This window comes from Lampris incognitus, chromosome 3 (genome assembly GCF_029633865.1).
Source record: "Lampris incognitus isolate fLamInc1 chromosome 3, fLamInc1.hap2, whole genome shotgun sequence".
NCBI lineage: Eukaryota > Metazoa > Chordata > Actinopteri > Lampriformes > Lampridae > Lampris > Lampris incognitus.
In genome coordinates this window covers 36,462,838-36,486,755 of record NC_079213.1, presented here as the reverse complement: position 1 = coordinate 36,486,755, position 23,918 = coordinate 36,462,838, and the positions used below count along the sequence as shown (strand labels likewise).

At 44.0% G+C, this 23,918-nt stretch overlaps 2 protein-coding genes and 1 pseudogene across 2 annotated transcripts in view; all 3 read left to right on the top strand.

Moving 5' to 3' along the window:
* The first annotated feature begins 5,097 nt into the window (after positions 1–5,097).
* On the top strand, positions 5,098–13,576 carry mansc1 (MANSC domain containing 1). The gene is made up of 4 exons (XM_056277402.1): positions 5,098–5,103; positions 6,904–7,222; positions 11,079–11,219; positions 11,336–13,576. The coding sequence occupies exons 2-4, from the start codon at positions 6,991–6,993 to the stop codon at positions 12,460–12,462; spliced, it is 1,500 nt and encodes a 499-aa protein (XP_056133377.1). The 5' UTR covers positions 5,098–5,103; positions 6,904–6,990; the 3' UTR covers positions 12,463–13,576.
* Positions 10,467–10,647, top strand: LOC130110868 (U2 spliceosomal RNA; annotated as a pseudogene).
* A 2,003-nt stretch (positions 13,577–15,579) lies between the features above and the next one.
* Positions 15,580–23,918, top strand: part of lrp6 (low density lipoprotein receptor-related protein 6) — a 115,782-nt gene continuing 107,443 nt past the window's right edge. The window contains exons 1-2 of the mRNA XM_056276283.1: positions 15,580–15,855; positions 17,746–18,145. Coding sequence (XP_056132258.1) covers positions 15,801–15,855; positions 17,746–18,145 — 455 coding nt within the window. The 5' untranslated portion in view covers positions 15,580–15,800. The remainder of the gene's footprint in view (positions 15,856–17,745; positions 18,146–23,918) is intronic.

Sequence of the window (23,918 nt, the reverse complement as noted above, 5' to 3'; positions counted from 1 at the left end):
AAGGTCTTACTTGAACATCTTCCTTTTCCCAGCAATACATTATTATACTCCACAATACATTATTATACTCCACAAGTTAAGCACTATGTTGGAATTTAGGGAGCCAGTTTAGTGAAATGTTTGGTTTTTAGTGTGATGAGCAGTTGTTACCTTGCATAGTTGACATGCCATCGGGTGTGTGTGTGTGTGTTTGTGAATTAATTAATTGTAAAGTGCTTTGAGTGGCTGTTGCAGCTAGAAAAGCGCTATTAAAATGCAACTTGATTGATTGATCGATTGATTGATTGATACACTGTTCCAATCAATTTTCTCTTGAAATGTTAAAAAAAAGAAACGAGCAATGAAAACAACTAAAATCATCTGCAACATATAAGCGACCAATGAGCAACTCGAATTATACCGATCATATGCAAAAGGGGTCAGAAGAAGTTGAGAACTTATCAAGTCCTACCCCCTTATACTCGTCATGCACTGATAATAGCACATTAAAGTTCAGTTTACTGCCATCAGTGCCCGTGATATGTATCTTGGTCGACTCAAACAAATCAACCGATTTGGACAAAACATAAAAACTGGTCCGGGGTCTGTCTCATAACCGTTCAGTATTTTGTTTCTGAAAAGTCTTTTAGTTAAGATAAAGCTCCACATGTTTTCACCTCATCACTGCATGTTTTCACCTCATCCACATGTTGTAACAGGGATGTTTTGCATCTGTCCTTACTGGTGGTTTTATTGAATATACTAGTTCCTCTCAAATTGTGTTTACTTTCTCTCAGTTGGAACAACCCCTGGATACCAATAGGTAATATATGATTTGTTACTTTGTACATTATAGTTAGTTTAAAAGCAACCAGATCTTTAAGTTTTAGTGCTTTTCGTTTGATGAAACGTGGATGTGTTGGTTCTCTGTAAGTGTTTTATTTACAATTTGTATAGCTTTTCTTTTTTTTTTTTGGAGGTTGAAGATTTGATCTGTGTTTGTTTTGTACTCATTCCCCCACACTTTGACACAGTACGTAATGTATCAGAGAATAAAGGAACAGTACAATGAATATATGGAAGCTTGACTTAGTAGATCTTTGACTTATTTGAGTTTTGCCATTGATTTTGATATTTTACCTTTAGTTTATGTGCGGCTTCCAACTTAATTTGTTGTCTATTAATACTGGGAGAAATTTAACTTCAGATACTTTTTCGATTTCTACGTCATTTATTATGAGTCTGAGTTGTCTGAGTTGGTAGATCTATTCCCAAAGATTATACATTTTGTTTTGCTTAAATTCAGTGTTAGTTTATTTGCATCAAACCAATTCTTCATCCTGCTCGATTCCTTTTCCACTGTATCGAAGCGTTGTTCTAAGTTGTCTCCACAGCAGTGTAAGTTTGTATCATCTGCTAATAGAAGTGTTTTCAGGATTTTTGACAATTCACATAGTATATTGTTTATGTACAATATGAACAACAGTGGTCCCAACACTGAGCCCTGGGGCACCCCACACCTGAAGTTTTGTATTTCGACATCCATCCATTATCCAAACCGCTTATCCTGCTCTCAGGGTTGCAGGGATGCTGGAGCCTGTCCCGTCAGTCATTGAGCGGCAGGCGGGGAGACACCCTGGACAGGCCGCCAGGCCGTCACAATATTTCAACATATTAGTACCTATTCTGTAGGTAACTGGATAACCAGGATAATACTATCCTTCTGATACCGTATCTTTGTAATTTTTTTTATTAATACCTCATGATCCACAGTGTCAAATGCTTTTTATAAGTTCAGAAATACCTCTACTGCATATTCTTTGGTTTCTTTTGCCTTTGTAATTTCTTCTACAAATTCTGTCAGTGCAAATGAAGTTATCCTGTTACATTACATTACAGTCATTTAGCTGACGCTTTTATCCAAAGCGACTTACAATAAGTGCATTTAACGTAGGAAATCAGGAGAACTGCTAGTCATCAGAGGTCATAAGTGCATCTAAACAAGCATCTAAGAGCAAAACCAGTGTAAAGTAAAAGCGCAAGAAAAGTTTTTTTTTTTTAAATGAGTGAATACAATAAGTGCTACAAGCAAGTACAGGGTAGTAGTTCTTGAAGAGCTGACTTTTCAACCTGCGCCAAAAGATAGGCAGCAACTCCGCTGTCCTGACATCAGTGGGGAGTTCATTCCACCACTGTGGGGCCAGGACAGAAAAGAGCCGTGACCGGGTCAATCGGCAGCAAGGGCCTCTGAGCAACGGGGCAACCAGGCGTCCCGAGGCAGCAGAGCGAAGTGGTCAGGCGGGGGTGTAGGGCTTGTCCATGGCCTGGAGATAGGAAGCAGCTGTTCCTTTCACTGCCCAGTAGGCTAGCACCAGAGTTTTAAACTGGATGTGAGCAGCTACTGGGAGCCAGTGTAGAGACATGAGAAGGGGAGTTGTGTGGGAGATCTTAGGGCGGTTGAACACCAGACGAGCTGCAGCTTTCTGAACAGAGGTCTGATGGCCGACGCCAGGATGCCAGCAAGGAGGGAGTTGCTGTAGTCCAGCTGGGAGATGACCAGAGCCTGGATGAGCACCTGTGCCGTCTCATCGGTGAGGAATGGGCGAATCCTCCTGATGTTATAGAGGAGAAATCTGCAGAAGTGAGCAACCGATGCAACGTTTGCAGCAAACGACAGTTGGTCGTCCAGGATCACACCCAGATTCCTCGCAGTTCGAGTTGGCGTCACCACGGTGTTGTCAGTAGTGATGGCCACGTCTCAGTGCGGGAAACCTTTCACTGGGAGGAACATCAGCTCTGCCTTGTCTAGATTGAGCTTCAGGTGGTGTGTCATCATCCACTCCAAGATGTCAGTCAAGCACGCAGCAATGCGTGTCTCTACTTGTGTGTCAGAGGGAGGGAAGGACAAGATCAGCTGGGTGTCATCAGCATAACAATGGTAAGAGAAGTCATGCGAGCGAATAACAGAACCCAATGATGTCATGTACAGGGAGAAAAGGAGAGGACCCAGAACTGAACCATGTGGAACGCCTGTAGTCCCCTGTTAGCACTAAAACCATATTGTTGTTCAAACATTATATTTTGTGATATAATCATCTAGTCTTGTATAAAATATTTTTTCCAGTATTTTAGAGAACTGGAAGCAAGGAAAGAGGTCTGTAATTTGAGAGTACATGTGTGTCTCCAGCTTTATATATTGGTGTGACCTTAGCTGTTTTAATTTTTCTTGGAGATACACTGGTTTGTAGAGACTGGTTACAGGTACTGTGTGTCAGAGGTTTTGCTCTACATCCATAATATTTTAACTAGACATGTCAACACAATTCTAGCCTGTGGACTTCCTGCTCTTGTGTTTGGTTTTTTTAATGTCAGTAATTTCTTTTTCATGCCTGCTGCCCAGTGACTGCTGGGATAGGCTCCAGCATCCCCGCGACCCTGAGAACAGGATAAGCAGTTTGGATAATGAATGAATAAATGAATTAATTTCTTTTTCGTCAGTCCCTCTTCTAAATGTTGTTTCTTTAACACACTACTACCAGTCTTGACAATCTCCGCGGCCAAACCAGTACTGACACTGGCAAAATATTTATTGAACTGATCTGCAGCTGAGGCCATATCAGTAGTGGTTGTATTGTTTTTTGTTTTTTTGTTTGTTTGTTTGTTTTTTTTGTTTTTTTGTTTTTTTTGTCAGGGAATGGTTGGGGTATCCTACATTCCCAGTTCCATTTTTGATAATTTCATTAATTATTTTCCATGGATTTCTAGTGTTGTTTTTGTTTTCCTCCAGTAATTTACTGTAGTGTTCCTTTTTACTACTTCTCATAATTTGTGTTAGTTTGTTTTTCTATGTCTTACATGTGTGTTCGGCCTCTGCTGTTCTTTCCTTCAAGAATTCTTTATATAATAGATTTATTTTCTCTTGCATGCGTGTAATATTCCCTTAGTTAGCCACGGTTTCTCAGCACATTTTTGTTCCACTACTTTCTTTACCATGTTCTTATTATTTCTATTGTTACACAATTCCAGTAGCTTTCCCTGAAATGTGTCGATACAAGATGCAGGTGTTCTGTATACAAAGCTTATTGGAATATTTTTGATTTGTCCATCTCCATCTCTACTGTAATGCCTTCCACGATATTGTCCAGCACAGATGACGTACTCCTGACAGGTGAACTTTTTTTTTGGGGGGGGGGGGTTTCTCCCCCTTTTTCTCCCCAATTGTATCCGGCCAATCACCCAACTCTTCTGAGCCGTCCCAGTCGCTGCCCCCGCTGCCGCCGCCGCCAATCCGGGGAGGGCTGCAGACTACCACATGCCTCCTCCCATACATGTGGAGTCACCAGCTGCTTCTTTTCACCTGACAGTGAGGAGTTTCACCAGGGGGACGTAGCATATGGGAGGATCACGCTATTCCCCCCAGCCCCCCCCGAACAGGCGCCTCGACCAACCAGAGGAGGCGCTAGTGTAGCGACCAGGACAAATACCCACATCCGGCTTCCCACCCGCAAACACGGCCAATTGTGTCGGTAGGGATGCCCGACCAAGCCGGAGGTAACACGGGGGTTCGAACTGGCGATCCCCGTGTTGGTAGGCAACGGAATAGATCGCCACGCCAAGCAGATGCCCCAACAGATGAACATTTCTAATTATATTGATGTATAGTTCAACCCCTCCACCTTCTGTTTGTATCCTGTTCATGAATCCCACATAACTTACATCGGTTTGATACCATTTACTTTGATGCATGACATCATTTTATGTAATCAAGGTTCATGTCAGGCCTTAAAAAGGGGGGTCAAACCTGTTTACTGGTGTTTACTCTCCACTGAAAAACTGCTGTGTTTCATGGAAACCATTCATCTGGTAATCAGACTTAACCAGGTATATGTTGGGGTTTAAGGACTGTTTTAGTAACACAATAGCAGGTTTTAGTAACACAATAGCAGGTGACATAACAAGGTCAGGTAGCGTCAGTGATGAAGACGGTAACAGTGCAAACACAATGCCTTGTCCCATGCAGGAGACAGTGGTGCTGAGGAGACAGTGAGGAAGTCAGAGGTGGTCTGTGTATCTAAAGGACTGCTGAGCATCTGATGGTTGACTATCCACACTCGCAGGTTGTCGGTGAGTATGGCGTCTCACTTTACTTGGGAATATGAATTGTTTCACGTTTAGGTTTGCAGAGCAATGATAAATGTACAAAGAACAGCTGTTTGTGGAGTGTCTTTATGCTCCATAATCCAGGTAAGGAAATCACAGAGCATTGAATCACTTCATCTGGACACGTTTCATCATCATCTAAGTGACCTCTTCAGTGTCGACTGACAGGTGTCCCCACCCTGATAAACAAGAAAGTGGTACAACAACCCAAACCAACGATCAGTTTCATATGCAAATATGGCTGCGAGCATTAACTAGAGTCTCAATGGTCATGTGTACTGTTCACAGAGGATTGGGGAATAGTTGCAATCACAGCATTGTAAGATAGTGACAGATGTACTCTTAGTGCCCCCGTCAGTTCAGGTATGGTCGTTCCCCTCTTCACATAGATGACCTCTTTGACTGACTATACCACTGTATTGTTTATAAGGGTGGGGGTACCTGCAGTCACTGTATTGTTTATAAGGGTGGGACACCTGCAGTCACTGTATTGTTTATAAGGGCAGGGATACCTGCAGTCAGGTGAGACTGAAGATGATGATGGTGACACTTCGGTGATGATGAAACGTTGTGTCCAGATGAAGTGGTTCACCTCTCTGTGGTTTCCGTACCTGGATTACTGAGCGTGCATCAAGATATTATAACCACAGCTTTTTTACTGTGGAAATTTTGATTTGTCCTCATTCATTTTTTCCCCATTTGCAATGAGCAGCAAAATGGTAATGAACTAGCTTCCTTTTTTAGATTTCTATTTTTACACGGTGGGTTTGATTTGATAGTCAGTGGTCTTTTTGTTCTATTGTCAGTTGCAAAGACAGATCTAGGGCTATGGGCTATTAAAAAACAAGCATGACTGACTCCAGCTGATGGGTCGTGCTCATAGCAGAGACTAAGAGTTCTTTTGGACCCATAAAAGACATAAGACAGAGCAGGGACAGATGAAGGGTTTGAAGAAGTGGCATCTGGAAGTTGACAGATGCTTACCGTGGCTTGGCATATGCTGGATGAAAAGTCTTCCAAAAGAGAACTTTTTCTAAGGCTGCTTTTTTTTTTTTACTGTCAAAAACTGCCTTCCTAGGGCTTCGGGGTAGTGTGGCGTTGTATTCTGTGGCCTACCAACACGGGGATCGCCGGTTCGAATCCCCGTGTTACCCCCGGCTTGGTCGGGCATCCCTACAGACACAATTGGCCGTGTCTGTGGGTGGGAAGCTGGATGTGGGTATGTGTCCTGCTCGCTGCACTAGCGCCTCCTCTGGTCGGTTGGTGCGCCCGTTCGGGGGGGGGGGGACTGGGGGAATAGCGTGATCCTCCCATGCGCTAGGTCCCCCTGTTGAAACTCCTCACTGTCAGGTGAAAAGAAACGGCTGGTGACTCCACATGTATGGGAGGAGGCATGTGGTAGTCTGCAGCCCTTTCCGGATCAGCAGAGGGGGTGGAGCAGCGACTGGGATGGCTCAGAAGAGTGGGGTAATTGGCCAAGTACAACTGGGGAGGAAAAGGGGGAAAAATCCAAAAAAAGAAGTCGATATGAACACTTTTACTGTGTTGTTGGTCTGATTGTTTTTGATCTCTTGCAACTTCACGTTGTCTCTTGCCTGTGACAGACGGTCCCTGCTGCAGTCCATCGTGTCTCACCGTCGAACTGATCAGGAACCGCTCTTTCATTTCAACTCTTAGTTCTGTACATTTCTAGAGGTGCGGCAGTTGAAAATGGATATATCACATTTTTGTCCTTCCACTGTCTCCACCCAAACCCCGCCCCAGCAGTGTGTTCCTCAGGCTGTCTGCTGTCCTGTCGTGGACACAGGTTGTCTGAAAAGTGAGAGAGGAGCTCGTGTACCTGCTGAAGCCATGACGCCTCCAGCAAGCCGTCTGTCTGTCAGGATGCTTGCCGCTGCACTGATGCTGCTAGCCGTCCCCGTCTTGGGCGCCGAGCAAGAGACGTGTTTCTCCAGACAGCACCAGAAGGCCATCGTCAACGTCAGATTGGCCCTAAACAGAACCGGGATGCACATGGATGCCCGTTTCGTCCAGTCTGAGCGTGACTGTGTCCTGGCCTGCTGCTCGGAGGAAGTGAAGCAAGGTGGGCAACGCTGCAAACAAGTCATTCCCCACATCCAGCTTTAATGACAGTCTGGCATTTGTACAGTTTCCATATGTCGAATTTTCTTGTTTGTTATCCCTGAGCGTCTCCCAAAGCTTTACAACGACCAAGGCGGTCATTTTGACAGTTTTGGATTTTCAAAGTTTAATGACTTTGTGAAAAGAAAAGAGAAAAGATACAGGCCTGCCGTTCCCTGAATGCACCTGAAATTGTATATATTTGTATTAAAATTAGTTTTAAATCTACTACTACAACAACAACTACTACTACTACTACTACTACTGCTACTTTCGGCTGCTCCTGTTAGGGGTCGCCATAGCGGATCATCCGTTTCCATCTCTTCCAGTCCTCCATTTTCCTCTGTCACACCAGCCACCTGCATGTCCTCCCTCACCACAGCCATAAACCTCCTCTTTGGCTTCCTCTTCTCCTCTTCCCTGGCAGCTCGATATTCAGCAACCTTCTCCCAATATACCCAGCATCTCTCCTCCACACGTGTCCAAACCATCTCAGTCTTGCCTCTCTTGCTTTGTCTCCAAACCATCCAATCTGAGCGGTCCCTCTAATATACTCGTTCCTATTCCTGTCCCTCTTCATCATTCCCAATGAAAATCTTATCCTCTTCAACTCTGCCACCTCCAGCTCCACCTCCTGTCTTTTCATCAGTGCCACTGTCTCCAAACCATATAACATAGCTTGTCTCACAACCATCTTGTAAACCTTCCCTTTAGCTCTTGCTGGTACCCTTCTGTCACAAATCAGTCCTGACACTCTTCTCCACCCACTCCACCCTGCCTGCACTCTCTTCTTCACCTCTCTTCTGCTCTTCAGTTGACCCCAAGTATTTAAACTCATCCACCTTCGTCACCTCTACTCCTTGCATCCTCACCATTCCACTGTTCTCCCTCTCATTCACACATATGTATTCCGTCTTGCTCCTACAGACTTTCATTCCTCTTCTCTCCAGTGCATACCTCCACCTCTCCAGGCTCTCCTCAACCTCCACCCTACTCTCGTTACAGATCACAATGTCATCCCCAAACATCATAGTCCACGGATACTCCTGCCTGATCTCGTCTGTCAACCTGTCCATCACCATTGCAAACAAGAAAGGGTTCAGAGCTGATCCATGATGTAATCCCACCTCCACCTTGAACCCATCCGTCATTCCTACCACACACCTCACCACTGTCACACTTCCCTCATGCATATCCTGCACCACTCCTCTGCATACTTCTCTGCAACTCTAAAATGAGTTTTAGATCAATTGCACAAAAAAATGTTATGATAAGATCTGCCTAAAACGACCATGGGCAGTCAAAATGACCGCGCGTAATTTGCACATCATCGTGCGCGTCATGTCACTATTTATGACGTGTGTTGGTCATGTCATTTCCTTCGTGAAGTTCATTGCTCTTTCCTAGAAACACACTTGCATTCTCCAGTGCAGAGAAATAATCTAAACTTTATTTAAGATTATTTCCAACATTATTATTTCCAAGAGTGAAATCCCGGTTGTTCTAGTGTTAATCGGCAGCTTCCACACTGCAGCTTTCAGGGGTCATTTGAAAACCACTCCATTGCATTTAACTTCACTTTTCAGTTTGACAGATTGAATTTATATTTCTGTCCAGAGCAATGCCCAGCAAGTACAAAACTGAATAATCTTAAATTATGTTAGTATCATTAGTATTAGACTTTGTAAGAAGTGTGAGGGAGAAAACTACAGCGAGCAGTACTGTACAGTGTGCCTCTATATCAGAGGGGTTCAAATGAAAGAAATAAGAATGAGACAATACAAAGATTTTCAACCAGCCAAGAAAAAAATCGAATGCAATAGAACGACAGGAGGTGTTTTCATTTTGCGTAAATTGTGAGTGAAAATGAATTGGTTTATATTTTAATCGTCTGTATTAACTGGTTGCTTTAAACACGTTTTCGGTGGGTGTCGAACTCCGCCAAGGTTGTCCCTTGTCTCCGATTCTGTTTGTGATATTAGTGGACAGGATCTCAAGGTGCAGCCAAGGTGAGGAGTGTGTCGGTTTTGGGAACCTCAGAATTGCATCTCTGCTCTTCACAGATGATGTGGTTTTGTTGGCTTCATCAGAACATGACCTCCAGTGCGCACTGGGGCAGTTTGCAGCTGAGTGTGAAATGGCCGGGATGAGTCAGCACCTCCCAAGTCTGAGACCATGGTTCTCTACCGGAAAATGATGGATTGCTCCCTCCAGGTTGGGGATGAGTTGTTGCCTCAAGTAAAGGGGTTCAAGTACCTCAGGGTGTTGTTCACGAGTGAGGGTAGGATGGAGCGGGAGATTGACAGGCGGATTGGTGCAGCATCAGCAGTAATGCGGACATTGTACTGGACCATTGTGGTGAAGAAGGAGCTGAGCCGGAAGGCAAAGCTCTCAATTTACCAATCAGTCTTTATTCCAACCCTCACCTATGGTCATGAGCTTTGGGTAGTGACCAAAAGGGTGAGATCGCGGATACAAGCAGCTGAAATTAGTTTCCTCCGTAGGGTGTCTGGGCTCAGCCTTAGAGATAGGGTGAGGAGCTCGGACATCCAGAGGGAGCTTGGAGTAGAGCCGCTGCTCCTTCGCATCAAAAGGAGCCAGTTGAGGTGGTTCGGGCATCTGAGTAGGATGCCTCCTGGGCGCCTTCCTTTGGAGGTTTTCTGGGCATGTCCAACTGGGAGGAGACCGTGGGGTAGACCCAGAACTCGCTGGAGGGACTACATGTCCAGTCTGGCCTGAGAACGCCTTGGGACCCCCCAGGAGGAGCTGGAGGACGTTGTTGGGGAGAGGGACATCTGGAGTGCCCTACTTAGCTTGCTGCCACCGTGACCCAACCCCGGAGCAGCAGCTGATGATATGATGAGATGAGATGAAATGAGAGATTAACCAGTTGCATACAAATACCAGTATGGCGTTCTGGACCTAATACCAGAGTAAAGTATTTATTCTTGGTTTCGCTGAGGCCCATATACAACCAAAACCTAGGTACCAGCATTCAACAGCATCCACTTTAATCAATACGGTACGAATTTGAGCTTTTCAGATTTGCAGGGTTGCCTAAAGTGGCTTCGTGTGGAAAAGGTTCGTACAGATAGGTCAGCTCGGACATTTTTTCGGGCTGTTATTAATTTGGAAATAACACGATTGACTTACATGTTTAAACCAGCAAGCTGACTGTGTCTTTTTGGAAGCAAAGGTTAATAAACGTCGCTTCTCGGTCTTTTGGCTAAGATCAAGTATAGTATCAGTTTAGTATGTGATACGTCCTCTACCCAGGGACCATAAAGTAAAGTGATTCTTGGAACAGGGAGATGGAATAGGGGCTTGCCCCATCCACTCCACGCATCGACCTGGTATTGCAGTACCTCCAGGAATGGTGCACCCCCAGCGGCACAGGGGCCCAGTGGTTAGCGCTGTTGCCTGACAGCAAGGAGGTCCTTGGTTCGAACCCCGGAGCTGTCCCAACCTTGGGGGTCGTCCTCTGAGTGGAGTTTGCATGTTCTCCCCTTGTCTGCGGTGGGTTTTCTCCAGGTGCTCCGGTTTCCCCCACCATCAGAAAGACATGCATCTTAGGGTCAATACTCCTGTCTGTGCCCCTGAGCAAGGCGATGGAAGGAAGAAGTGGAGTTGGTCTCCGGGTGCTGCAGCTGCCCACTGCTCCTATACAATAGGATGGGTTAAATACAGAGAAGACATTTCATTATAACCTGCACAACGACAAAATAAAGTGACTGACTTCCATCTTTGGTCCAACATATTTTCATGTCCCATGAATGAATAATCCCATGACTAACATCGTTTCCTCTTTCATTGCGAAGGTGCCAAGTGTAACATGGCCGTGTTCAAGTCCAACAAACCTGCAGCCACTGACAACTGCTTACTGTTCCACTGTGAGAAGGAGCAGGACTGTCCTTTAATGGTGGCTCAGGATGGGATCAACACATATGACATTTTCAAAGGTAAATAGGCCTTGTTTTCTATGAGCTTTTCTATTGTCCCCTTTCTGTGGGGTATTTCTAGTTCCTTTCATCATGTGTGTTGTTGAAGCTCTGAGTCGGTCCTCTCTGTTACACAGGTGTGATGCATCCTACCACAGCGAGGCCTGCTACCACCGCAGCACAGACGACAACTTCCACAACAACACAAGCCCCGACTACCCCAGCCACCACCACCACTATACTACAAACTACAACTACAACCCCTACACAAGATACCATACCAACACAGCTACCTACTACAATGACAGCAACACAGCCTACCACCACAAGCACCACCACAAGCACCACCATCACCACCACCACTACAAGCACCACCACCACAAAACCCACCACCACCACTCTAGCCACAACAACTCTGCAATCCACTACAACCCCACAACCGGCCGTAACCACCACCACAACTCCAGCCACCACTTTCGCCCCTTCAACTACCACCACAACTCAATCCACCACAACACCACCACCACCACCTATAATTATCATAGCTACAATGCCAATGGTAACATTACCACCTGCTACAACGACGGCTACTACTACTTTACAAGACGTGACCCCCAGGCAAGCAACAGAGTCTAATCCAGCTTTGACAGTAGCACCAATTACCACCACCACCACCACAAATATAGCAGCTACGAGAAAGCCAACCAAAATGAGCAAAAAACAAAATAAAATGCCCAAAAAAGCAAAACATCCTGTTACCACCACTACAGCCTTGCTCCCTGTCCAGACTAGCATGGCCACACTGCGGGCTGTCACAGCCAACAGAAAAGCTGGGCATAGAACTACACCAAAACCACAGCTGGCCACAGAGCCCACCACCTCCACAACTACACATACCACGACAAGCACCGTAACTACTGCAACTACTACAACTACAACCACAGCCGCTACTCCTACCACAACCATGGCTGCCATTGAGCCATACACCACGAGGACATCTCCCACCGCAGGTCTGGTCATGGTGGCCAAAGGGGCTGTCCAGTCAGATCACACACGCCAAAACCCCGTCTCTGTGGAAGGCATGGGCCAGGGGAAAGCTGCGGCTGCACGAGGGGCCCTTAAGAGCAGCCTGGTGGCCGTGATGGTACTGGGGCTCGCCAGCCTAATGCTGGCCCTGGCCGTGGGCGGGCGCAAAGCAATGGAGTCCTTTGATAGACGCCACTACACCAGGCTGGAGCTCAACGATCTGCACTATGAAGTTTGAACGTCGCCACAACTCAATGCAATACAAGTACACACATTCAAGTGCACATACACACACACACACATACGCAAACACAGACCTCTTTACGTTTCAAGACAAAAGCTCAGAAGGACATGTTTAGAAATGTTTAAATCCATCAGATAACGTATTTTGATATCTAGTAGCACACAGTTACACTTTAAAGGAATGTCCACTTTTCACTGTCAGTAATGGAGAAATAAATGGCTATGGGTTACAAAGGAACAAACAGCAATATTTTTATTCCCTAAAACTCAGGAAGCCTTTGAATTCAAGCTGACAAAGAGGTGAAAGGATGATGGAACCAGACACCGCTATGTACATGAGGCCTAATGGTTAAGATGCCTTTCGGCACGGGGTTGACCCCTTGTGTTTAAGGTGTACACCTGCATGTGTTTTTACAGTACTTCCACTTGCTTCGTACCATAGCCATATGAGCTTGTGATGCGCTCGTAATCACCGACTCAGTTTATATGTCTGACTTAACTCACTATTTCACTGTGTAGCTTTGTATTTTGTCCACATACTACTTCTTTGATACATGGATACACTCTGAATGATGGATGCAATTCTTGAAAATTGATGCACTATTGTATTCTGTTTTTGATATGACACGCTTTTTTAAGAATAGGAAGATTGTTTTCATAGTCAAGAATACACTGGATGCACACTATTTTCATAAGTAAATTTATATTGTATGTCAGTGTATAAATAAATGCAGACCGGGTGGATGTACATATCAGGATGTGATACCTGATTCCACCACTAGGCGGCAGAAGCGACCTGAAAGATGAACTGATATTGACACTGGCATGCAGACCGTCCTCTTACAAAATCCCCACACTGAACGCATGGAGCTGAATTGGATAGTTATTCTTTATGTTGCTTTAACCTCTGCTATGGAAAAACGAACGTGTAAACAGTCTGATCTTTTTGTGACGTGATGTTTTTACATAAGTTTGGAATTCAAGTGTTTTGTTCTGTAATAATTAAAATGTGATTTTTTGCATAAGTCATATTGATTGTCTCTCTCGTTGTAATATGTGCTTTTTGTATACCAGTAAATAAACCGAGGGTCTAGGATAACCCCCACCACAACGACCTATCTCTCTCTTTCTCGAACACAAGAAAGAGTATGTACTAAGTATTAGAATAAGTTGGGTTTCTTTTCCCCATCATGGCCACACATGGATATATATCTTTTTTTATTCATTTAATTTTTATTTATTTTATTTTTACGTATTAGAAAAAGTTGGATTTCGTCTTTATTTTCATTTTTATTATTTTTGTTACATATCAGAATAAGTTGGGTTTCTTTTCCCCATCATGTCCACTCATTAATATATATCTTTATTTTTTTATTATTTTAATTTTTATTATTTAACTTTTATTTTTACGTATTAGAATAAGTGGGGTTTCTTTTCTCCATCATGTCCACACATGGATATATATCTTTATTTTTTCTTTATTTTAATTTGTATTTTATTTTATTTTTATGTATTAGAAGAAAGTTGGGTTTCTTCTTTATTTTTTATTTTTATTAATTTTATTTTTATTTCTTACGTATTAGAATAAGTTGGGTTTCTTTTCCCCATCATGGCTACACATGGATATATAGCTTTATTTTTTTTTTCTTTTTAGTATTTTAATTTTAATTTATTTTTATTTTTACGTATTAGAAAAAGTTGAGTTTCTTTATTTTTTTATTATTTTTTTTATTCTTATTAGTTTTATTTTTTACGTATTAGAATAATTTGGGTTTCTTTTCCCCATCATGTCCACATGTGGATATATATCTTCTTTTTTATTATTTTACTTTTCATTTATTTTTATGATTGTTTTTCATGACTACATATCTTTTTATCATGGAACCGAGTGCAACATATGGCCGAAATCCGCCAATTTTCTTTCGTGTCTCCAGACTTTATTTTCTGCTCTTTTAACACTAAAATAAAGTTTAGTGGCGTGCTCAGTTCCCTTTTACAACATGAATTTTTGCAGACCTACACCAGAACAGAGGTTTGTGTTTGGCAGCATCATGATGGCTGAGGACTTTATGTAACACCGCTTTCAAATAAGTGTGCTTTACTTTTCTCAGTATAATGGGACTTTAGAAACAACTTTAGGACGTTAACAAAGAAATGTCTGCGATAATCATTCCAGTTGCAGGTTTTTGTTTTTATTTATTGTATTATTTTCATTTTCATTTCATTTTTACTTTTTACGTATTAGAATAAGTTGGGTTTCTTTCCCCCATCATTTCCACACATGGATATATATCTTTTTATTTTTCATTTTTTGGTTTTATTTTTTTTGTTTTTATTTGTTTCATCATGGAACCCAGTGCAAATATGGTCGAAGTCCGCCAGTTTTCTTTCAGTCTTTTTTTTCTGCTCTTTTAACACGAAAATAAAGTTTAGTGGAGCGTTCGGTTCCCTTTTCAACGTGAACTTCTGCTGCCTGCACCAGAACCGAGGCTTGTGTTTGGCAGCATCATAGATGGATGGCCGAGGACTTTACTGTCACATCGCTTTCAAATAAATGTGCTTTACTTTTCTTAGCAACTTTGTCTTGTGACTTTAGAAACAACTTGGGGAGGTCAACAATGAACCGTCCCTACGACAGTCCTGCCAGCTGTAGGTTGGTTCGGGTCGTGTTCGTTCGGACCCAACATGTTCGCCGCTCGGCGCCGAGGACGTTCAGGGCAGATGTGCAGCAGCAGCATCACTTCTGGAGAGAACAGCGGAAACACCACCGCTATGAGAAACTAGTCCCAGTGGAATGTGTACATTAACAGCCGGGCCGACGCCTGCGGATAATGTATAGACATTTCTATCGCACGCTCGAGGCGCTCGTTTTTTTGTGTTTTTATTGTGGACGATGTGTCGGGCGCAAGTTAAAGCTTTCTACATTCTGGGAAGTTTAGCGCGGTTCAGACTCCGCCGGCCTTTGAGGGCGCATTGAAGTGAAACTTCAACAATAGGCGGCGCGGCGCGGCGCGGCGCGCGCGGCGCGGAGCGGGCTCGGGAAGAGAAGGGGGAGGGTCAGCGGAAGGAGACGGATCGCTCCTGCAGGACAATGTGTAAAAAAAAAAAAAAACTGGAATCGCAGCGCCGCCAACCACGAAGCGACGCCGCTGCTAGCTAGCGAGCCAGCCAGCCAGAATGGAAGTTAGGAATAAACTGAGCCTCGGCACATTATAACCAAAGTTAGCTGTTGGAAATCTGACAATCCCGCCCGGAGGAGCGGGACAAAGCGATGGGAATCTTGCGTTGAAGACAGAAAGCGGCGGGGCCCGAGAAGAAAACCAGGGGAGAACGATGGGTGTCGTGCTACGGACTCTGTTGTTGTGTAGTTTTTGTTCGCTCATACGAGGTGAGTTTGGCTCGTCCTTTCTTTTGTCGTCTCGTCGGGACTTTCTCCACATTCCCCAGGTGTACGTGTCGTTATTCACAATTGGCAAACACGCGTTTGCGTGCACAATCGTCGGGCCAAGGCCCGCTTAGGGGTTTGCTTTCTCAGGACCAGCAAGCTAATATTAGCCGGGCAGCTACGTGCTTCATAGTCCCATGGAACGACTCGGGGGTCGGTCCGGGTAGCTGGTTAAAGCCCATGCCCGCGTCTTCACGTCCGGTCTCGCAGTGGAATTGGTGTTTTCCCACCACAAGCACAACGTGTGCACAGTCCTGTAGCATCTTAATGAGTTAGTCCTATGGACATGATGGCTCTGCCGTTGTGTGGGGTTTACACTCGGGGTATAGCCAGCCAGTAAGAGCCTATGGTACGAGGAGCAAGATCGTCAACGTTAGCACTTGCCTGGCAAGGCAGCATAAACCCACTTGTATTTCGTCACATTTTCTCTCCACATGTGGCCGTTAATGCTCTGGTGACGTGCCATAACCACCGGTCACACGACCTGATCACCAACACCGACCTGACCAGAGAGGAGCTTGCTCGCAGTGGAACTGCTGGGTACTCTGGAAACCAGGCGTGGGCAGTCTTATCCAGAAAGGGCCGGTGTGGGTGAAGGTTTTTGCTCCAACCAAGCACTTACACCCCTGATCCCACTAATCAACCAGTAGAGTCTTTGCTGAGGACCTTGACTAGGAGACACAGGTGTGTAAGAAAAACCGTCACCCACCCCAGACTGGCCCTTTCTGGATAGGATGGGCCACCCCTGCTGTAAACCATGTAGGTGAACATTAAGATGTTCTCTGTGAAGATCTCACTTACTATTATAATGACATGGTACGTGTTTCAATGTTTTTTTTTATTAACTGCTTCTTTGATACGATTTCAAGTTAATCACATTGACGGTACGAGGAGATTTTGCATCTTAAACTTACTTGTCAGCCAGTGAAATCTCACCTGAACAAGTAGCTCACCTGTTACTCTGGTAGATGAAGAATACATCTGCCATTTGTCAATAGATCTTGAACTCGTTTGTCAGTTGTTGGTATTGAAACTTGTATTATCACGTTGACGCTGATGAATGCTCGACCATGCCTTTGTAAAGGACAGGAATAATAAGTTGAAACAGCTATATCTTTAATTTGAAAAATCAGACACTCAAGCACACTCAAATTTGAGTATTTAACAACAAAATAGTTGTTAAATAGTCAAATGTGTGCTAAAAATACTCAAATATGTTCTTAAAAAAAAGCTCTGAAAATACCAGTTGGACTACTGAAATTGGTGAAAGTGGCTGTAGGTTTTTGTAGTGTGCAAGTGGCTCTGGTCCTTGGGTTTGCAATCTGTATTCTGATATCCGGAAGGTATCGACAATATCAAATGCTCTTAGCTTTGACTGTTAATCGGTTGCAAGCGATTTTCTCCTCATAATACGCTTGGCAGAACTGAGCTGTAAGCTTGGAAGGACTTCAGTGCAAGCTTATGATGATCTGTGATTTTATAAATATTTGAGGAAGGAAATTCCCCCTCAGCAGAGAAAAGTCATGTAGTCAGACGGAGGCATGGGCCTTGGGGGTCACCTTGGCAGTGATCCGATGGCATGTGGTGGTAGATGTGTCAAATTGGGGTTAGGCATATTGCCAAGATCCAGCAGAGGTAGTTCCCCTTCTACCTCTCACCTCCTGTGTATTTCATCAAGGCGCCATGTTTTGCATGACATGAAACCAAGCTTTGCAGTCTTGTTTTTCTTAAAGTTGTCTAAGTGTTAACAATGTGATGTGAAGTTTCTTTGTTTACATATTTTGATCAGCAGTAATAAATAATTTGTTTTTTTTTTCCCCATTCCTTCTCCAGGAGTGCCGCTTCTATTGTATGCAAACCGACGGGACCTGCGGCTTGTGGATGCTGCCCATGGAAAGGCCAATGCCACAGTGGTGGTGGGAGGGTTGGAGGATGCTGCAGCGGTGGACTATATCTACTCACAGGGACTCATCTACTGGAGCGACGTGAGCGAAGAGGCTATCAAACGCACTGTTTTCAACCAATCGGGGGTGAGCGGGGCCCAGACTGTGGTGGTGTCCGGGTTGGCCTCACCAGATGGAATAGCTTGTGACTGGATAGGCAGTAAACTGTACTGGACAGACTCGGAAACCAATCGGATTGAGGTGGCCGAACTCGATGGGTCTTTGCGAAAAGTTCTCTTCTGGCAGGAATTGGACCAGCCAAGGGCAATAGCCTTGGATCCAGAAAGAGGGTAAGTGGCTTTGTCTGGCTCTGAAAGCCTAAAGGAGGTGGAAGAGAGGGGTGTGTTTCTCACCACTTTGTGAGACTTACCTTTGTTTGAAGCTCTGTGCTGGCCTAGATTGGGTTGCAAGACTGTCAAGTCGAGAGCGTTTCAGAAAACCAACCATAGTCCACTAAGTTCTCTGGCAATATTGACAAGAGTTTCTGTGGTGTGCTTTTTTTTTTCCTTCAAGTGTCCCTGAGGAAGGGGAATAGAGAGGGTATTTGGTGTTGGCAGCCGAGGAATGTCTTGTATCTGCTCAAGATATAGGGGGCATTTGCCTCAGCCAGAGAGAGCCCGCAAAAGAGGGTAAACAAACCCAGGTCACTGCTGCTGCTCTCATGGCCCAGCAGCCGCATGCTTTTCTAATTACCTCACCCATTCACTTCCAAAAAGCTGCAGTGGGAGGCAGTCCTCTGTAGCTGAGGACTCTTGTGGGCACTGGTTTCTGCCCATGGCAATTGTTAAGTTTTGTACATTATCAAAATTTATATTAATTCAGACTGTTCTCCGAGTTATTGGTTTTCCGTTAGTGTGGATTTGAAGTTGCTGAAAAAGGGGAAAAAAATCAGTATACAATTTAAATGTCAGCTGGCCCACCCAACTCTTTGTAAGGGAAAATTAATGGATGTAGACCATGACTGTTCACCAGTATCACTGAGTTGTGCTACCATACTGAGCAGAACGACGTTGTGTTTGCGAAACGCAAAGCCTAACTGTGCTGATGAACTCTTCCAGTTGGGACTTGTAAATTCCCGAGTCATGGGGAGACCGCTTTTCGTGTCATTTATTTAGCCTGCACTATTGCCACCGTTTTAAGCTTGGAAGATGGCATATATTGTGGTGTGGTTGCTGTAAGTTAATTGAGTGTTCATATTCCACCAAATAGTGTAATAATATCGCAACATAGATGGCATTGTCTGTTTTCTCTTACGTATGGTGTGAAAGACATCTGGTTGATAAATAGGTATTTTCCTGTCCGAGTTACAAATGTTTCCTAATAAATTGAATCTGGGACTTGTGGTGGCACAAACAAAAGCCATTCAATGCTTTCTGTGACTCGAAAGCCGGAACCAGAGGTTTTTCCTGGTGAGGTTGCTTGTTGGGGAAGAATAGCAGCATGCTCTAAAGTCTTCATTCAAGTATAGGCCTATATCTAATGTTTGTTATGGTATTCAGAAGGTGGCTTGTTCTTTCTGATAGTAGGCCTGGAGTCTTGAGCGTAATATCCTCTAAAACAGGTGAACAACCAGCGGTTAAAGGCAGTCCCAGAGAGCACAGCCATCTGACGTGAAACCTGATCTGTAGGGGAAAGAAGAGAAGCCTATACCTGAATAGATTTGAAAATAGATATCTTCCTGTCTGAGTGAGAAATGTTTCCTAATAAAGTGAACCCCCATAACAACAGTTCACACTGACACTGCATGGAATTTAATTTGATTTCAATTAATTTTCAGTTGAAACTTTTGTATCTAAATTTCCCAGTTATGCTCTCCTAAATTTCCAGGATTTACATACTTTTCAAGTGGTTTTATGGACAATAAAGACTATAATCCCCGGAGTACAATAGAGCTACGGTGCTAACTGCTAAATATATTATATTTGATTATTTTTAAACACTAGCGTGGTGATATTTAGCTAATAGTGCTTTGACACCATGTGAATTAATGTAATTGTAGGCCAAAACATTTCATCTTTCATAAATGGATGGGAGGGCAGCCCTCGTCTTGATCTAAAAGGAGCCTGGTCGGTGGAAACACTGTCACATTGGTGATATGATGAGGTTAAATCCCGCACCAGTTATAATTTCATCCTGTTTGCTTTCACATGGAGATTGTCAACAGCGTGATATTACGGTAGCTAAAAATTCAGATGTGGATTACCACATCAGGTATTTTTTCACATACAGTTTCTCACTCATAATTTTCACCATAGGGACATCCGGGTAGCGTAGCGGTCTATTCTGTTGCCTACCAACACAGGGATCGCCAGTTCGAATCCCCGTGTTGCCTCCGGCTTGGTTGGGCATTCCTACTGACACAATTGGTCATGTCTGCGGGTGGGAAACCGGATGTGGGTATGTGTCCTGGTCGCTGCACTAGCGCCTCCGCTGGTCGGTCGGGGCGGCTGTTCGGTGGGGGGGGACTGGGGGGAATAGTGTGATCCTCCCATGCACTACATCCCCCTGGTGAAACTCCTCACTGTCAGGTGAAAAGAAGCGGCTGGTGACTCCACATGTATGGGAGGAGGCATGTGGTAGTCTGCAGCCCTCCCCGGATCAGCAGAGGGGGTGGAGCAGAGACTGGGACAGCTCGGAAAACAGGGTAATTGGCCAAGTACAATTGGGGAGAAAGGGGGGGGGATCCAAAAAATAACAGTAGTTTTCACCACAGCTGTGGTCATTCACTGCTTTCACCAAATGTGGGCTTCAGAACCTTTTTCATAACACATTCTTCACAAATTCGTTTGACAAATATCAGCCGTTGCTTTTCTCTTCTTTTTTTTTTTAACAAGGCAGAAAAACAGATTTATCAGCTGTTTTCCATGGTTACTATTTCTGTCCTTCCCTCTTAAACCTCATGTTCCTACCAGAAGTGGCAGGATGTATTTTAGCATGCTTTCTTACGTAAACAAAGAACTGAGCATCGAGTGGCCAAGACGGTGGCTAATTTGTCCCCAAAAGTCTCATTTCTGTTAAGACCGGGTGGGATTTGCTCATCCTAAACCTCCGTGTTGATACGTCTTTGTTTAAGATGATACCCAATCCATAAAAATCCAGATCGTGATTGCTTTGGTTGTCATTTCAGTGGGTGCTGTCGGGTTGGTTTACCGCACATCCCTTGGAGCAGGTCACAATAAAGACAAAACGTGGTGTCTTTATAGTCAGATGACATGTCCGTGTGGGTTTTCTGATCTGCAGCCACATACAGAACTCTGCTCCTCTCACATGGTGATTATCACCGTCACTGGACATACTGGCCAAAACACCCGCGAAACACCCGCTGGTGTCCGCCCGCCGTTGGTCAATGTAAGAAGGCGGATGGATGTTGGCGGGTTTTTTTGGCCAGTGTGAAAATTGTCACGATCATGACGTTTTAGTTGATGATTAATTGTCATACAAACAATCATGATTAACGATTTAATTGTCTTTTTTTTGCCCCCCGCCCCCCTTTTTCTCCCCAATTGTACTTGGCAAACTTTTGCAGCCTTTCTTTAAATGCTGGTTTTTCAACCATACTGAATGGCTGCATTTCTTTGGCTATATACCGCGTTACACTGTCTGTTAACGTGCACCATGTGGTGCTGTCACGTTTGTGTTTAGCTGCTCATCCGAAAGCTTCAGGAACAGCCAGTTGCCGGGATGGAACTGCAGCGGTGGGTGTCTTTCCAAGTTCGGCGAATTTGGGTGGGATCGTGGATCCATAGATGCGTTTTTAAATTTGTGGTATTAGCGCTTTTGACCGCCACCTTTTTGCTGCAAATCCAACAAATCGCCTCCTCCGAGTTATCGGGCTCTTCTTTTTCATTTGGCTTAAAACCATCATGTGCCCACAGCAGTGCTGTGGTGTTTGGCTCTGCAACTACGTCCATGATGCTGATGTCAACACATGCTCGGCCAAATGCAGTCGTTGAATATTACAAAATAACCGTCTCAAGATAAACAGTTTGTTGGCGCTAATCGGCTCTGTGCCTAACTGTAGTCCACTGACTTCCGGTTTCTACCTCAGCGGTCATACCAGTTTCCTGTTTGTTGGCGTGTGCTATTGACAGTGGCATATTTTTCGCCATGCCTGCAAGATTTGCAATGGATAAATGTCAACCACATGCACACAACTGTCCACACACTTCACCTGCACCTACCAGCAAACGGGTGAAAAGTTTCAAGTTGTACATATCAAGTTATGTCCACAATTATGAGGATGAGCAGACGGACGGAATTGTGGATGTAACTTGATATGTACAACCTGAAACTTTTCACCCGTTTAGTGGTAGGTGCAGGTGAAAGTTTGTCGACAGTTGTGTGCATGTTGTTGACATTTATCCATGGTAAATCTTGCAGTCATCGCGAAAAACATGCCATTGTCAACACAATGACATCATTAAAAGAGTGCCAGTCAAACAACAAATGGTGGAAAACGACGTATGTCATGTTTCCATGCTGATGGAAAGATGACATTTCTGTTAGTTTCATCCAGCTGTTTTTATACAAATGAATGGAAACGATTCTAACAATTATGCAAAATGATCGCGGTCAGGTCACATAATCGCGATCAGGCGATTATGTCATAGTTGTGACAGCCCTAGCCGTCACTAGAAAGGCCTTGTTTTTCATTGTGGAAAGTAGCCTACTTTCAACATATGTCTTTATGCATGCTGAATAATCCAAGTAAGGAAATCACAGAAAGTTGAATCAGTTCATCTGGACACAAGGTTTATTGAGAGAAATGTTTCATCACTCCTCTAAGTGACCTCTTCAGTCTCAGTCTTCTTCAGTCTCTCTACATGCCGGGAGGATTGCCGTGACTTGTACATCAGGGAAACCAAACAAACTGTCTGTTAGGTCACTTAGATGAGTGATGAAACGCTTCTCTCAATAAACCTCGTGTCCACATGAACTGATTCAACTTTCTGTGGTATTTTCAACATATTTTACCACAACTCTATGAAAATGTCATGATCTTATAATTCCATGGTATTCTACGTTTTTCCATAATTTGCAACCAACTTGTGACTAACGAGAGCAGCCGAACCTAGTAGTAGTAGTCGTAGTAGTGACTAAATCATATATGGGAACACATTCAAACAGGAAGTTCGAAAGTGTCAGTCATGCCTGATACAGCATGGAGTTATTTAGTAGTCTAAATTAGTTGGAAAATAATATGGTTTGCCTTTGTTTGGCAACCACGCTAACAGTGAGGACAGACACAGTAGCACATTTGGTAGGGCGGTGATCTTGTGTTACACTCAATAGGTTATGGATGTGTGGGCTAACCAGGTATCACAAGTGTGTAACATGAGTGTGTAAAGCATACAAAAGCCGGATGGGTAAGAAAATACTGGTATGGTTGGTTAAACACATACACCACATCACATCACACCCCCCACACCAGAATGTAGTTTGTGGTTTTGTACTTCTTTTTTTTAAAAATTTTCATTGTAAGGGGGGAAGCACATATGTAGCAGAATGATTTGCAAATATGGATAAAAAGCAGAGGCAAGCATGGAAAGTGGCGATTTCTCCCAACAGTTTTTTGCCTGATTCAGTTATTGCTGCTAGTTTTGCTTTCAAGCTGTGTGTGTGGCGAACGTTTCATTTTGATCACATTATATTTGACGGGTCTTTTCTTTGAAATACATCACACTTAACAAAGTACTTAACAGGCTCGCTACCAAATACTGTATTTTAAAAACTGTGGAACAAGCCTGCAGACCCAAAGGCCTGTATTTAACACGGTGTCAAATGAGATTCTCACAGAAAGGTGAACCAGTTCATCTGAACGCAGTATTTAGTGGGAGAAACATTTCAGCACTCATCCAAGTGACTTCGTCAGTCTCAACTGACTGCAGGTTTCCCCTGACCTTATAAACAGCACAGTTGAATAACGACCAAAACCAACAATTGGTTTCATATGAAAATTGGCATGACCATTAATTAGTTTCAATGGGCATGTGTACTGTTCACAGAGAATTTGGGAATAGTTGCAATCACAGCATTGTAAGATGGCCTCTTTGACTCTACATT